The sequence below is a fragment of the Cebus imitator genome, unplaced genomic scaffold (assembly GCF_001604975.1).
Source record: "Cebus imitator isolate Cc_AM_T3 unplaced genomic scaffold, Cebus_imitator-1.0 Scaffold13, whole genome shotgun sequence".
Classification (NCBI taxonomy): Eukaryota; Metazoa; Chordata; class Mammalia; order Primates; family Cebidae; genus Cebus; species Cebus imitator.
This window is the reverse complement of record NW_016107328.1, coordinates 6,178,431-6,192,607: the sequence shown is the minus strand read 5'-3', so window position 1 is coordinate 6,192,607 and position 14,177 is coordinate 6,178,431. Positions and strand designations below refer to the sequence as shown.

Genomic DNA, 14,177 nt, shown 5'->3' with positions numbered 1-14,177 from the left:
AGGCGCGCACCACCATGCCCAGCTAATTTTTGTATTTTTAGTAGAGACAGGGTTTCACCTTGTTGACCAGGATGGTCTCGATCTCTTGACCTCGTGATCCACCCACCTTGGCCTCCCAAAGTGCTGGGATTATAGGCGTGAGCCACCGCGCCCAGCCTCAGGGATCATTTCTATAGTTTGTTACTGAATACCTCTGAAAAGCCAGGTATTAAGGACCCCGAGTATACAATATAAGCCCTGGCTTTGAGGCAGGTGCTCACACTGTCACCATATCACTGTCCTGCTCTCTTGTGTAGGTAACTGGGAGCTTACTGTACACTTAACAAGGCAAGCTGACTCACATTAAAAAGCTTACAAACTTGAGTCATTTTCTTTTTGAATAATATCTGTTTATAACTGGCCAGATTCCCTCCATATGAAACATTTAATTGGACAATATTAATCATTTGGGAGAGGTGGGGCACTGACTTGAATCTAGGATTTTCTTGCAAAATTCTCCCTTAGTGTTTCCTTTTTAAAAATGTGTGTGTGTATGTGTGTGTGTGTGAGTACATGCGTGTGCGTGTGTGTTTTGGAGGCTGGGTATTGCTCTGTTTCCTAGGCTGAATGCAATATTGTGATCACAACTCTCTGCAGCCTCAACCTCTCAAGCTGAAATGACTGTCCCACCTCAGCCTTCCGAGTAGCTGGGACTACAGGTGTGTGCTACCATGTCGGGGTAATTTTTGTTTTTGTAGGGATGGGATTTTACTGTGTTGCCCAGGCTGGTCTTGAACTCCTGTACACAAGCAATTCTCCTGCTCTGGCCTTCCAAAGTGTTGAGTTTACAGGTGTGAGCCACCATGCCCGATCTAAATGTTCACTTTTAATCAGGGCCTATAGCCTTGAATTCCATAGTAATGTGGCTCACCAAGTCCTTCTTAATAGAGATTTTCACACTTTCTAAATGGAGGTAGGACTGAGGGACCGTACTAAATATCAGGCAAGCAAGAAGAGCAACATTCCCCTACCAATACCTCCAGAAACAGTCCCTAGTAACAATAGTAGTAACAGGCATTTTTCTTTTTTTTAGAGAGGAAGCAGTGTGTTCATAATCCTAGTAAAGAAAGACAGATCAGGATGCAGGGAACTGAGGCATGGGACAAAACAAGAGGCAGGGATTAATGGAATCTACAGGGCTTTCTGCTTTAATCCAACCAAATCGCATGAAAATTACTCAATTATGAATTTGGAGTCAGGGATCTCTGCCCTGTCTGTATATTCCAGAAACATTAAAAACAAAATCTAAAATCTCCCTGTATACTGGCACTCACTCACAGCCTTCTTCCTCAGAATCCTTGTTACTGAACTAGACTTCTCTTCATCTGCCCATGTAATTCCTAGATCTGTCTGAATGCTTTTAAACTATATAACTCTTGTGGTTGTTTTCTTTTTGGTACATTTGTTAAGTTTTCAAATGGGCCTACCACTGCCACATGTATTATATTGGAGCTGGCAAAGGCCTGTGACAGATCTCTCTCAAGCCTTTCACGCCTTTCCTGCCTCAGAGAATGGCTCCCACATGTGGCAGGAAACAAAAAAACACAAATGAATGTCTCTCACTATTAGGCACTCTTATCAAAAACAAGCAACTATGTATGTCTAATCTTAACCTTTGCTAACCTTTAAAATAAAATCCTAAGTTAAAAAAATAAAAACACATCTTTTTTGAACAAGGATTCAGATGCTAACAACTTATAAAAACAATTATATTTTTAAAATTTACCATTAAGGCATTTCTTATATATTTATTACTACCTTAAGTAAACCTTACATTTTAAATAACAAACTCTTAGATTGACTGTGTCTTGCTTTACATCAAACTAATATGCTTTTAAAGGTGAATACAGTGGCTAAACTCCAGGCTTTGATCTCATTAAACTGAGCAGAAAGGAGGCAGTATGTTTCAGAAGTTTAGTATCAACAATCCTAAGTTAACTTTTGATGAGTTTAATGGCTTAATAAAGTCACACCAATTATTCCTTGTGCACTGTGAGAAATGATGGCCATTCAGCTTGCTAAGCAGGGCACTCTAGATAAATAAAAAAAGGTTTTCTTTTTTGAGAAAGTAGATATTGGAGACTTATTAACATTAATAACAATTTAAAAACTGACACAAACTGAAGTTATGAAATAGGTTCTGAATCCTTTGATAGCATACCAGAAATTAACTATGGATTCCGGAAAGAGAAAAACTCATTTGGGCAAAAATATAAAACATAAACAATGAACTTAAAATCTTTTTAGTTTAATTTCCTATTCTCTATTAGCAGTACAGACTAATTACTTTCTTATTTGAAAACCTTATTAATGTATAAAATGTATTATTAAGAGGCAGAGTCTCAAATCTTTTAAAAGTGCAAGCAATTACACACTCATTGATTTAATGAGGTTATCAATGTTTGTGGTATCCAATTTAAAACTAAACCTCTACTAGAGAAGCCTAAAATTTCTTATGTAAGGTATGAATGGAGTGGGCAAAAGATTACTTCTGTTTCATTTTTCTTTATTTTATTTTATTTTTTTAAAATTGCATTTTAGGTTTTGGGGTACATGTGATGAACATGCAAGAGTGTTGCATAGGTACACACATGGCAGTGTGATGTGCTGCCTTCCTCCCCATCACCTATATCTGTTTCATTTTTCTAAATATTTGAATAGTTTTCTGGTACCAGGCTACATGACAGATACTGTGACATGAGTAATTCAGAAACAGAATCTGTCAAATATGCCAACCATAATGTCATGTGATTTTAAGAGGGTCCATCAGTGAACCCAAACAAAAAAGGTGGAATTTTTGGAATAATTTGGTATATCCTAAGTATGACTTAACACCATTTAAAATTCTTTCAGGCCAGGCATGGTAGCTCATGCCTGTAATCTCAGCACTTTGGTAGGCTGAGGTGGGGAGATCACTTGAGGTCAGTAGTTCAAGACCAGCCTGGTTTAACACGGTAAAACTCCACCTCTGCCAAAAATACAAAACATTAGCCAGGCATAGTGATGCATGCTTGTAGTCCCAGCTACTCGGGAGGCTGAGGCACGAGAATCACTTGAACCTGGGAGGCGGAGGCTGCAGTAAGCGAGATTTGCACCACTGCACTAGAGTCTGGGCAACAAAGTGAGACTCTGTCTCAAAAAAAGAAAACCCCAACCAACCAACTAAACAAAAACCCACTTTCAAATCTAAAAATAGTTATGTAGCAAATAGTTCTTTTGTAGGTTGGCATATTACCAAAAGCTTAATAGAATTTCATAGAACAGTTCTTTGCTAAGACAATACAAACTTAAGCATAGGAGGAAAAAAAAAAAAAAAAAAGAGTTTACCAAAATTCCAGGGATCTATTTACAACTAAAATTCTTGGAACCTCCTTTAATGGAGCCGAGTTAGAACCTGGTGGGGGTCAGTAGGTGAAATGATATGTTGGGTGTTTTTGATTCCTCAGTTAATCTTTAAGATTACTTGACACTCTTTTCAAATAGTAGTACCATGGTTAGAACTCTCTGTGGATAGTCTCCTCTCACATTTAATTTAAGTCATGAAAAATCATTACCTTCTAAACATATTCTGCAACGAGTGATGATAAACAGCATGAGAAAGGAATAGGCATGTTGTGAAAGATCAATTTATTACTTGTGAAACAAGGTACTAATGAAAACTCATTTATTAATCTAGGGTGGAGTTAAATCACGTGCATTTCATCATGTACACACTCCTTTGGCTTATATGCAACTTTGTTCTTTAGCTAGCATGAGCAGGATATGTTAAGTCTCCATGCAAAACAAAAAGGGGCTATAATAGTCCTCCCTTTTATTTTTCATGAAAGCTTCCATATGTAGGAAAGAGGTAATGCTGTGTGACAAAACAAAGGTAAGTACAAGTGGTTAAGTACATACCAGTAAGTAAAAAACCCCAAAACCAAAACCCAAAAAAACCTCTTATCCCAAGACTGAAATCTACTACCTGCTCTTCCCTTCTACTCGGGTCTTTTTAATGCTCTTACACTGAGAAATTATTCAGAGGGACCACATTTCTCCTAGGATTTATATATGAGCACCTTCAAAGGGCGTGGCATATCTGTGTTTCAGTCTGAAGTCCACTGGGGGTCTAATACTCAGAAGTTCTTGTAAATCACAGTCAGAGGCCTCAAGCCACAGGTGCAGTCACTGCCTGAGACTCTGAATGACATGGATGCAGAAACTGCCTTAGTGCACACAGATGTTCCTGGCCACTCTGCCTACTCCACTGGATAGCAGATGCCTAGTGTTAACACTGCTTCTCTCACTTGACCAATCCCCAATGCATATACAGAAACTAGATTTGGAGAACCAGAAAAGTAGAGGCTTATATTGACTCAATAAAGAAAAAACCTTCAGGTTGCTGTAAAAGATTACTGTCACTAGTGAAGGGCTTGCTATGTTTTAGGGGAGTTGCTTTGTTTTAGACTCATAAACCCCTTTCAGAAATTTTGGAATTTAAAATAAGTGAGTTTGCTATTGTTGGGTGATAGTCTTTAAAAACTGACTATAAAAAATGCTATATTTCGGCCGGGTGCAGTGGCTTACGCTTGTAATCCCAGCACTTTGGGAGGCGGAGGCAGGTGGATCACAAGGTCAAGAGATTGAGACCATCCTGGCCAACATGGTGAAACCTCATCTCTGCTAAAAATACAAAAATTAGCTGGGCATGGTGGTGCATGCCTGTAGTCCCAGCTACTCGGAAGGCTGTGTCAGGAGAATCACTTGAACCCAGGAGGCAGATGTTGCAGTGAGCACAGACTGCACCACTTACATTCTAGCCTGAGAAACAGAGCAAGACTCTGTCTCCACAAAAAAAAAAAAAAAAAAAAAAAAACTCAAAAAAAAAAAAAAAAAAAAAAAAAAAAAAAAATGCTATATTTCATGTTATTATTATTAAACACTGCTCTTAATGATTTTTGTTCGTTTGTTTGGTTAGTTGAGGCAGGGTCTTGCTCCACTGCCCAGGTTGGAGTACAGTAACAGAAACATGGCCTACTGCAGCCTCCACTTCCTGGGCTCAAGGGATTCTTCCACCTCAGCTTCCCTGGTAGCTGGGACTACAGGCACATGCCATCATGCATGGCTAATTTTTCCAAGTTTTTTTGTAGAGACAGGGTCTCATTTTGTTGCCTCGGGTAATTTCAAACTCCTGGGTTCAAGTGATCCTCCCACCTTGGCCTCCCAAAATATTTGAATTACAGGGGTGAGCCACTGCTCTTAAATTTAAAACATAATAATTTCATGTTCACATGGATGACTAGATAATTAACTCCTGGATGGAAGGGACTAAAGCTTAATACCTAGAACTATGTCTGGCACACAGTAGGTGTTAATGAAATGTTTGAACAAATAACATTTATAATTAAGGATATGTACTTCATTCATCCAGCCTCTACCATGCATTCTATACTGTTTCAATATCCAAGGACCATCTCACCTCCCTAATTGCAGGGGAAAGCTTCTATAGGATTCTGCATCAAAGTATTTCCCTGGCAAATGAGACATGCCCCCTTTGGCTGCCCAGAAAGACAGGTGGTCTAAAGAGGACAGTTGTAGAATGTACTGACTATGTTTCAGCATACACTTCTGAAAAGCATGTCTTCAAAACTAGGATAGAAAATCTATAGTTATGAGACTAGGTGCAGTGGCTCACGTCTGTAATCCCAGAACTTTGGGAGGCCGAGGTGGGAAGAATTGCTTGAGTCCAGGAGTTCAAGACCAGCCAGGCCAACATGGTGAAACTCCATTTCTACAAAAAATACAAAAATTATCCAGGCGTCGTGGGATGTGCCTGTAGTCCCAGCTACCTGGGAGGCTGAGGTGGAAGAACTGCTTTAGGTCGAGGCTACAATGAGCCATAATTGCACTACTGCACCCTAGCCTGGGTGACAGAGTGAGACTGTGCCTCAAAAAAAATAAAGAAAAAAGAAAAAAAAAATTCAGTCATGGAATTAGATACCCAGGACATCTTTCCTGTAAGGAAAAGGAACTAAAATACAATTTCTACATGGGGCTTATGATAAGTACATACTTGTATATTATGTAAGATATCACTGTGCCTGTCTTGCAGATCAGGAAACACAGGTATCACAAAAGCAGCCTTACTTACATTGTTAGCCCTTTTGTAAACATGTAAACCACTTACTTCTTTCTGATCAAGTTGAAGAGAGGATTTTATTAAGTCTCGGAGAGCAGTTAGCTGTTTCTTTTCTTCATCCTGGGTCTGCTTTATCTATGAAAAAAAATTACTTCTATTACTTACCATTTATACTTTAATTTATTCAAAAATACCACTCATCACACAACTCTATTATATAGTTGGTTTTCTTATAAAAGTCCTTTACACTATCTCATTTTTGATATCAGATTTCTCATCTTATAAAAGTACCAGTGGGCTTTGAAATTAGTGAATAATGCAACATGTATTCTTATTAAATAACATATCTAAGCTAGACAATTAACTCTGAAGTACTAAATAACTTAAGAAATATCATTTAGATGATTTGCTTCTGGTTTTTCAAAGGGTGGTAATGGAAATACCATGATGTGATTCAACAGTCCAGAAAAGAATCCTAAGGATGACCAATGCATACATGAAAGTTTACATAGCATGAAATGGGGTCAAGGGATTGGTGCTGCTTGTTTTTTTTTTTTTTTTTTAACCATTTGGGACTTAACTGTAACCTGAACCATGTTAACTACTAAAAAAAAAATCAGAAAAAAAACACAGCTATGTATTTTTAGAGTTATATAAGAATATAAGGCATTACTTGTAATTCTCAAACTTTATTTAGTGAAATTTACTCATACTCATAAATATCCATGCTTTTATTTACCACCAAATGATTTCTGGGCAACAACTTTACCATTTCTAAAATATGCATTTAGACCTAGACACTAAAAAAAGAGAGACAATATAAAACATACAAAAAAAAAAAAAAACCCATAAATGAAATGCACAATGGCTCATGCTTGTAATCCCAGCACTTTGGGAGGTCAAGGCAGGTGGATCTCTTGAGCTCAGGAGTTCAAGACCAGTCTGGGCAACACAGTGAAACCCTGTCTCTACTAAAAATGCAAAAAATTAACTGGGAGTGGTGGTGGGTACTTGTAGTTCCAGCTACTTGGGAGGCTATAGCATGAGAATCCCTTGAGCCCAGAAGGCGGAGATTGCAGTGAGCCGAGATGGCACCACTGCAGTCTACTCTGGGTGACAAAGTGAGACTCGATCAGGGAAAAAAAAAAAAAAAAAAAAAAAAAAAAAAAAAAAAAAAAAAAAAAAAAACTCAAACAAACAAAAACCCTATAAACCTGCCTATTCAGAGAGTCACTTAATTTTTAACCTTCCACAATCATACGTTATTTCTGCAATTGCTGACCAGGGAACACCAAATGTGATGCTAACTGAATCGTTAAGTGCAGAGCCATGTGGAACTAACTGATGGCTACTCTCCTCCCTGCTCCTTTCATAGCCCCAGTAAAGCACTCGAGTATTTCACCATTGATGACTGCTCTGACTTAAACCGAAGGGTTATCTGCCCTAGGTTTGTACAGACATATCATTTAATCTTTTCTGCTTTTAACATCTAATACAGATTTCAAATTCAGTGACATTTATCCAGGGAAGCAAGTTAAGTTGCATGTATTTTACAAAGAACTTACATTATATAAATCAGCAGCCAGTTTTTCAATGTATTGTTTCAACTTATCAGCTGTTTTCAAGCCATCTTGAAAGAAACTACAATAAAAAAAAATAGATTTACCACCAGTATAAAAAAGAAAGAATTTTTTTTTACTTACGTGGGAACAAAAAAAGAACTAGAATAACCTGCAAAATCGGAAAATACACAGATCTGTGTGTGTGTGTGTGTGTGTGTGTGTGTGTATAAAAGTGTCAGTTCAAAATACTAAAACATGTATCACTAAAGCATACTCATTCTCCATGCATTATCTATACTAGACAGTTATAAAATTAATTATGGTATTTTATAAAGATTTACTAATGAACAAATTATGGCTGCCAGTTGACATTTGATAGAAGATACCTCAAGGAGACTGGAAATTACAGTTGCAGTCCCAAAACAGTGATTTCATAATGTGCATGTCCATTATACATAGAACAGCTCTTCCCAGTTTTATCATATTTGAATTCGAAAGAGAGAGAAAGATGCATTAACCAGTGGAATATCATGAGGTCAATCTAGACACTATAAGAAATATGATGGAACTATAGATAAAGGCAAAAGAAGACTCAAAGTTCATTCAGTTCCTCAAAGATCCCTGTGTTCCAACATATATCTGAAACACAAGATTTCAAAGCAGTAATACCAATGGGTTTGGAAAGCTTTATCCTACAACATATGGTTGCATTATTTCACCTGAGAAATAACAAGAATTAACATCTGTGGAGCATTTATCGCATGCCCAGCAATACTCTAAACACTTTACACAGTGATTTCCTGTACGCAACCCTAATAATTAAAGCACTTCAATCTCATCTCCATTTGTAAAACTGAAGTACAGAGTAAGTATAAAACTTGGTCAAGCTGCAACTAGTAAGCAGCTTAGCTGGTGGAATTCAGATCAGTTCTGCCAGAATCTGATCCATGCTTTTTACCAGAAGTGAAGGGATTTCTTGTCTCATGTGGCACACTTCCACTCAGGAACCTAGTCTCTGATATCAGTTTAGAGAAATACACAATATACCTCAGGAAACTGGTGTTTAGAATTTTCTCTGCCCTATTGGAAGCTTCTCTAACCATGCCCCCACAGCAGATTATTTCTCAAGATACTATGTTTTGCTGTCTCCCCACAATGAGGACCTGGAGCATGAGGACTGTCTCAACTCCCTATCACAGTGGGCCCAACACAAAGGAGACTAAAGGAAGCAATATCAAGACATTTTAAGCTGTATCTTTTTTTTTTTTTTTTTTTGAGATGGAGTCTTAGTCTGTCACCTAGGCTGGAGTGTAGTGGCACAATCTTGGCTCATTGAAATCTCTGCCTCCCAGGCAGCTGGGACTAGCTACCACACCAGGCTAATTTTCATGTTTTCAGCAGAGACGAGGGGGGGTGCAGGGGGAGCTGGTTCACCAAGTTCATCAGGCTGGTTTCGAACTCCTGACCTCAAGTGATCCACCCACTATGGCCTCCCAAAATGCTGGGATTACAGGTGAGCCACCATGCCCAGCATAAGGCATACCTTAATAGACATATTTTAAGCTTAATAAAGTTTTTCAACAACAGGGATGAGAGGAAAAAGGGCCTTTTGGTTAGCCATTTAACTGAAAAACAAATGATACAGTAAATCAATCCCTCTCTCTCTTTCTCTCTCTCTTGGACAGGGTCTCACTCTGTCACCCACACTGAAATTCAGTGGCTCACTGAAATTCAGTGGCTCACTGAAATGCAGTGGCTCACTGCAGCCTCGACTTTCTAGGGTCAAGTGATCCTTCCACCTCAGCCTTCTGAGTAGCTGGGACTACAGGTGCACCCCACCATGCCTGGCTAAATTTTTTATATTTTTTTGTAAAGATGAGGTTTTGCCATGTTGCCCAGGCTGTGAACTCCTGGACTGAAGTAATCTGCCCGCCTTGGCCTCCCAGAGTGCTGAGATTACAGGTGTGAGCCACCATATCTGGCCTAAACTCTCATTTTCTAGCATTTGGTTTTTCGGCACTGCCTACAGTGATGCAAGTTAAACTTCTCAGTACAGAATCTTAAAAGTTTATGTTCTGACCCTTGAATAGCTTCTAAGTTTTATCTCTTACCATTTTCCCTTAAAAACTCCAAGGTCTAGACATGCTACATTATTTCTAGTTGCTTGTTCCTTTTCAACCCATCTTCCCCCACCTCAGCCTCTGCATATGCTATTCCCTCTGCCTGGAATGCCCTTCCACCTCTATACCTGTGTAGTAGTCCGTTCTCACGCTGCTATGAAGAAACACCTGAGACTGGGTAACTTACAAAGAAAAGACGTTTAATTGACTTACAGTTCCACATGGCTCAGGAGGCCTCAAGAAACTTACAATCATGGCAGAAGGCACCTTTTCACAGGGTGGCAGGAGAAAGAATGAGTGCCAGCAGGGGAAATGCCAGACACTTATATAACCATCAGATCTTGTGAGACTCATTCATTATCAAGAAAACAGCATGGGGGAAACTGCCCCCATGACTCAGTTACCTCCAGCCTGTCCCCCCATTGACCCATGGAGATTATGGAGATTACAATTCAAGATGAGATTTGGGTGGGGACACAGAGCCAAACCATATCAACCTGCCTGCTAAATTCTCTTTTATCAAGACTCAGCTCAGTTGCTTCCCCATAAGCAGTATTCTCTAGACCTGATAGTCAAAGCATTGGCTTCACTGAGCAATAGCTTTGTATGCGTAAAAGGTAATCACAGCAAAATCAGTTTTGGTCTCTGGTACTGCACTTAAGTAATTTCTGGAGCAAAGTTTTGAAGGTAGAACACTTAAATTTAAGATTGATGTTGTCAGGGCTTCTTACGACCGAAAAAGCAATCGCTTTGGGGTCAGATGATAATGACTAGGAATCTGTGTTCTGGCAAGTCATTTAACTTATCTTGGCCTCAGTTTGCTCAAGTGTAAATGGGCAAAAAATACATGTAAATGGGCAAACAATACAGATAGGACATATGAAATCAGCCAGCAAAGTGTGGGGCAGTTAGCATGTGCTCGGAAAATGATTCCCTTCCCTGGAGCTGCATAACTTTATCAGATAAGGAGTTATTTCCTTTGCAGAGGGATACAGATTCCTTGCAGAAATTTTTGAAAAGGTATTTCATTTTCACTTACAACATAAAGGGAATTTAATCATTACGCTTAAAAATATGTGAGTTTTGCTTGGGAGACAGGTGCACCAAGATCTCAGAAATCACCACTGAAGAACTTATCCATGCAACCAAAAACCACTTGTATACCAGAAACCATTGAAATAAAAATTTTAAGAAAAGAATAGAATGCGAATTAAATCTCTCCCCAATTTTTTTTAAAAGGTGAGTTTCAATGAGAATGCTCTAGATCTGTGTTTTCCAATATGGTAGCCACTAGTCACGTGAAGCTATTAAAAATTAAATAAAAAATTCTGCTCCTGAAGTCTCATAAGCCATATTTCAAGTGCTCAATAGCCACGTGTGGCCAGTGGGTACCATGCAGATGGTAAATAATATGAACATTTCCACCACAGCAGAAAGTTCTACTGGACAACACCACAAAGAATAAGCAGGCCAGGAGCTCTGGTTCATGCCTCTAATCCCAGCACTTTGGGAGGCCGAGGTGGGCGGAACATGAGATCAAGAGATCGAGACCATCCTGGCCAATATGGTGAAACTCCGTCTCTACTAAAAATACAAAAAAATTAGCTGGGCACGGTGGTGCACGCCTGTAGTCCCAGCTACTCAGGAGGCTGAGGCAGGAGAACTGCTTGAACCCAGGAGGCAGAGGCTACAGTGAGCCGAAATCGCGCCACTGCACTCCAGCCTGGTGCCTGGAGATGAAAGCAAGACTCTGTCTCCAAAAAAAAAAGAATAAGCAAATATTTGAACAGCACAAAAGAAATACTGAAGAACACATTATAAATTTTAGGGAGAAAGAGGGAACTGTTTTAGTTTGAAATGTCATTGATAAAAGTGAAAATTCCTGTTAAATACAAGACTGAAGAAAGACTCCAAACAAATTTACTTTCCTTTAGCTTCAATTATTCAGACTATTACATACCCAGAGACTAAGAAAAATCAATGTAATGATTGCTTTAATCTGTAGCATGATCCCATTTTTATAAACAACAAAAGCCAGATACGTGAATCTAGTAATCACCTAAGTGAGAAGAATATAGGTTTTTGTTATTTTTCCTTGAGTTTCTAATTTCGTTTCTCAAGAATATAATGTATTACTCTTTAAAACAAAATTAAAGAATCAACATTTTGTCTGGGATGAACAATTAGGAGGTGAACCCCTTGCACAAAGTCATTATGGGGCCAAGTTCCAGTTTTGATAAGAAATAGAGCAGGAAAGGAGGGCGAGTTGCAGGAGAAGAACAAAACAACCATGGCAGTCATTAGCAATGTATTAGTGACACAAAGCAAAGGGTGACATGCTGTCATCTGCACTGTCCCTCTCTGCTTCATTCTCTCCTCCTTGAGGGTCATAGTTCCAGCTGTGGACAAGGTAGACAGACAGCCATCACAGGTGGACACCTGCCACAACATTTCACAGAGGGTAATGGCTTCTCTCTTTCTCTTTTCTCTCTTCTGTTTTAGCTGGTCCTAGTTCAGTGGATGTGCAAGGGATACTGCACACATGGCTCACGCCTGTAATCCTAGCACTTTGGGAGGCCGAGGCAGGAGGATTGCTTGAGCTAGGAGCTTGAGACCAGCTTGGGCAACATGGTTGAAGCCCCATCTCTACAAAAAACACAAAAATTAGCCAGGTGTTATGATATATGCCTGTAGTCCCAACTACTTGGGGGGCTAAGGTGGGAGGATTGCTTGCACCCAGGACGTTGAGGCTGCAATGAGCTGTGATTGTACCACTGCACTCCAGAATTGGGTGACAGAGTGAGATTCTGACTCCAAAAAAAAAAAAAAAAGCAAGGGCTTAGGAGTCAAACTATATTGTATTTTATATTGTGGCTCTAAACCTTACTATATGTGGTAACCCTGGGAAGGTTATTTACCCTGTCTGAATAACAGCAGGCTCATCTTCAAATGTAAACATTTTCTAGTTTCAAGGAGCTTCAGATGAGCTACTACAGACAAAAGTGTTGTTAACTGGAAAGTGAAGCATGTGTGTGAGTTCTGATTACCTATCACTACATATAACACATAAATCTTCCAAATAGAAGGGAAAATTACCTCCAGGACATCTCATTTATCTTTTAGCCATTTTCTCTATAAATTACTGTAACATAATGAGATCTTCAGAAGATAAGTAACAGTAATGGCAGCTAACATGTTACTGAGTATTTAGTCTTTACCAGTTACCTCCCTATTACGTATATACAATTAATGGAGTCTCTTTTTAGTCTCATTACAGAATCAACCAGGCAACTAGGTGCAGAACTTCCAGCCCTACCTCTTCTCCCACCTCTGGGAAGAGCAGAGAGGCTGGAGATTTGGCCAATCACCAAAAGCCAATGATGTAATCAATCATGCTTATGTAATAAGACCTCTATAAAATCCCCTAAATTAAGGCATTTAGAGAGCTGCTGGGTTAGTGAACACATGCAATCTTTGTGTCTGGCTTCTTTCACTTAGCATTAATGTTTTAAATGCTCACCCATATTGTAACATGTATCAATATTTCATTCACATTCAGCATTGTGGCTGAACTATGCTCCATTTTGATATACCACATTTTGTTTAATCTTTTATCAGCTGATGAATATTTGGGTGTTTCCGTGTTTTGGCTGCTGTAAATAACGCTGCTATAAATATTCATGTACTAGTGTTTGTTTAAATACCTGCTTTCTGTTCTTTTTGGTATACAACTAGGAGTGGAACTGCTGGATCATATGCTAATTTTATCTTTAACTTTCTGAGAAGTTCCCAAACTGTTTTCCAAAGAAGTTGCATCATTTACATTCCTACTGGCAATGCATAGCTTGCAATCTTTCCACATCCTCACCAAGACTTTTTTTTTTTTTTAATTACAACAATCCCTGTGGATATGAAGTACTATTTCACTGAGGTTTTCATTTGTACTTACCAATGACTAGTGATGTTGAGCACCTTTTCATGTGTTTTTCTGTGTGTGTGTGTGTGTGTGTGTGTGTAATTTTTTTAATATAAAGAGTCTTGTACTGTTGCCCAGGCTAGAGTACAGTGGTGTCATTATGGCTCACTGCAGCCTTGATCTCCTGGACTCGGGCGATCCTCTCACCTCGGCCTCCCAGGTAGTTGGGAATACAGGCGTGTGCCACCACACTTGGGTAATTAAAAAATTTTTTTTGTAGAGACAGAGTCTCCCTGTGTTGCCCAGGCTGGTCTCGAACTCCTGGGCTCAAGTGATCCTCCTACCTCCATTTCCTAAATTGCTAGGTTTACAGGGGTGAGCCAGCACACCTGGACTGTTGCTGAGTTCTTTATCTATTACGG

At 39.2% G+C, this 14,177-nt stretch overlaps 1 protein-coding gene, 1 long non-coding RNA gene and 1 other non-coding gene across 6 annotated transcripts in view; 1 reads left to right on the top strand and 2 right to left on the bottom strand.

Annotated features, from left to right (window-relative positions):
• Window positions 1–14,177, bottom strand: part of ASAP1 (ArfGAP with SH3 domain, ankyrin repeat and PH domain 1) — a 407,759-nt gene that overhangs the window by 116,664 nt on the left and 276,918 nt on the right. For all 4 annotated transcript variants that reach the window (XM_017499205.2, XM_017499197.2, XM_037728520.1 and 1 more), the window contains exons 10-11: window positions 7,723–7,798; window positions 6,206–6,292 (exon numbers count right to left, since the gene is read on the bottom strand). In XM_017499205.2, coding sequence (XP_017354694.1) covers window positions 6,206–6,292; window positions 7,723–7,798 — 163 coding nt within the window. The remainder of the gene's footprint in view (window positions 1–6,205; window positions 6,293–7,722; window positions 7,799–14,177) is intronic.
• Window positions 157–5,865, bottom strand: LOC119467218. The gene is made up of 3 exons (XR_005195755.1): window positions 5,814–5,865; window positions 5,490–5,492; window positions 157–3,007 (listed from the first exon to the last, which is right to left on the bottom strand). It is a non-coding gene; the product is annotated as an uncharacterized LOC119467218 (long non-coding RNA).
• LOC119467395 lies at window positions 1,414–1,565 on the top strand. The gene has a single exon (XR_005195926.1). It is a non-coding gene; the product is annotated as a small nucleolar RNA SNORA12 (small nucleolar RNA).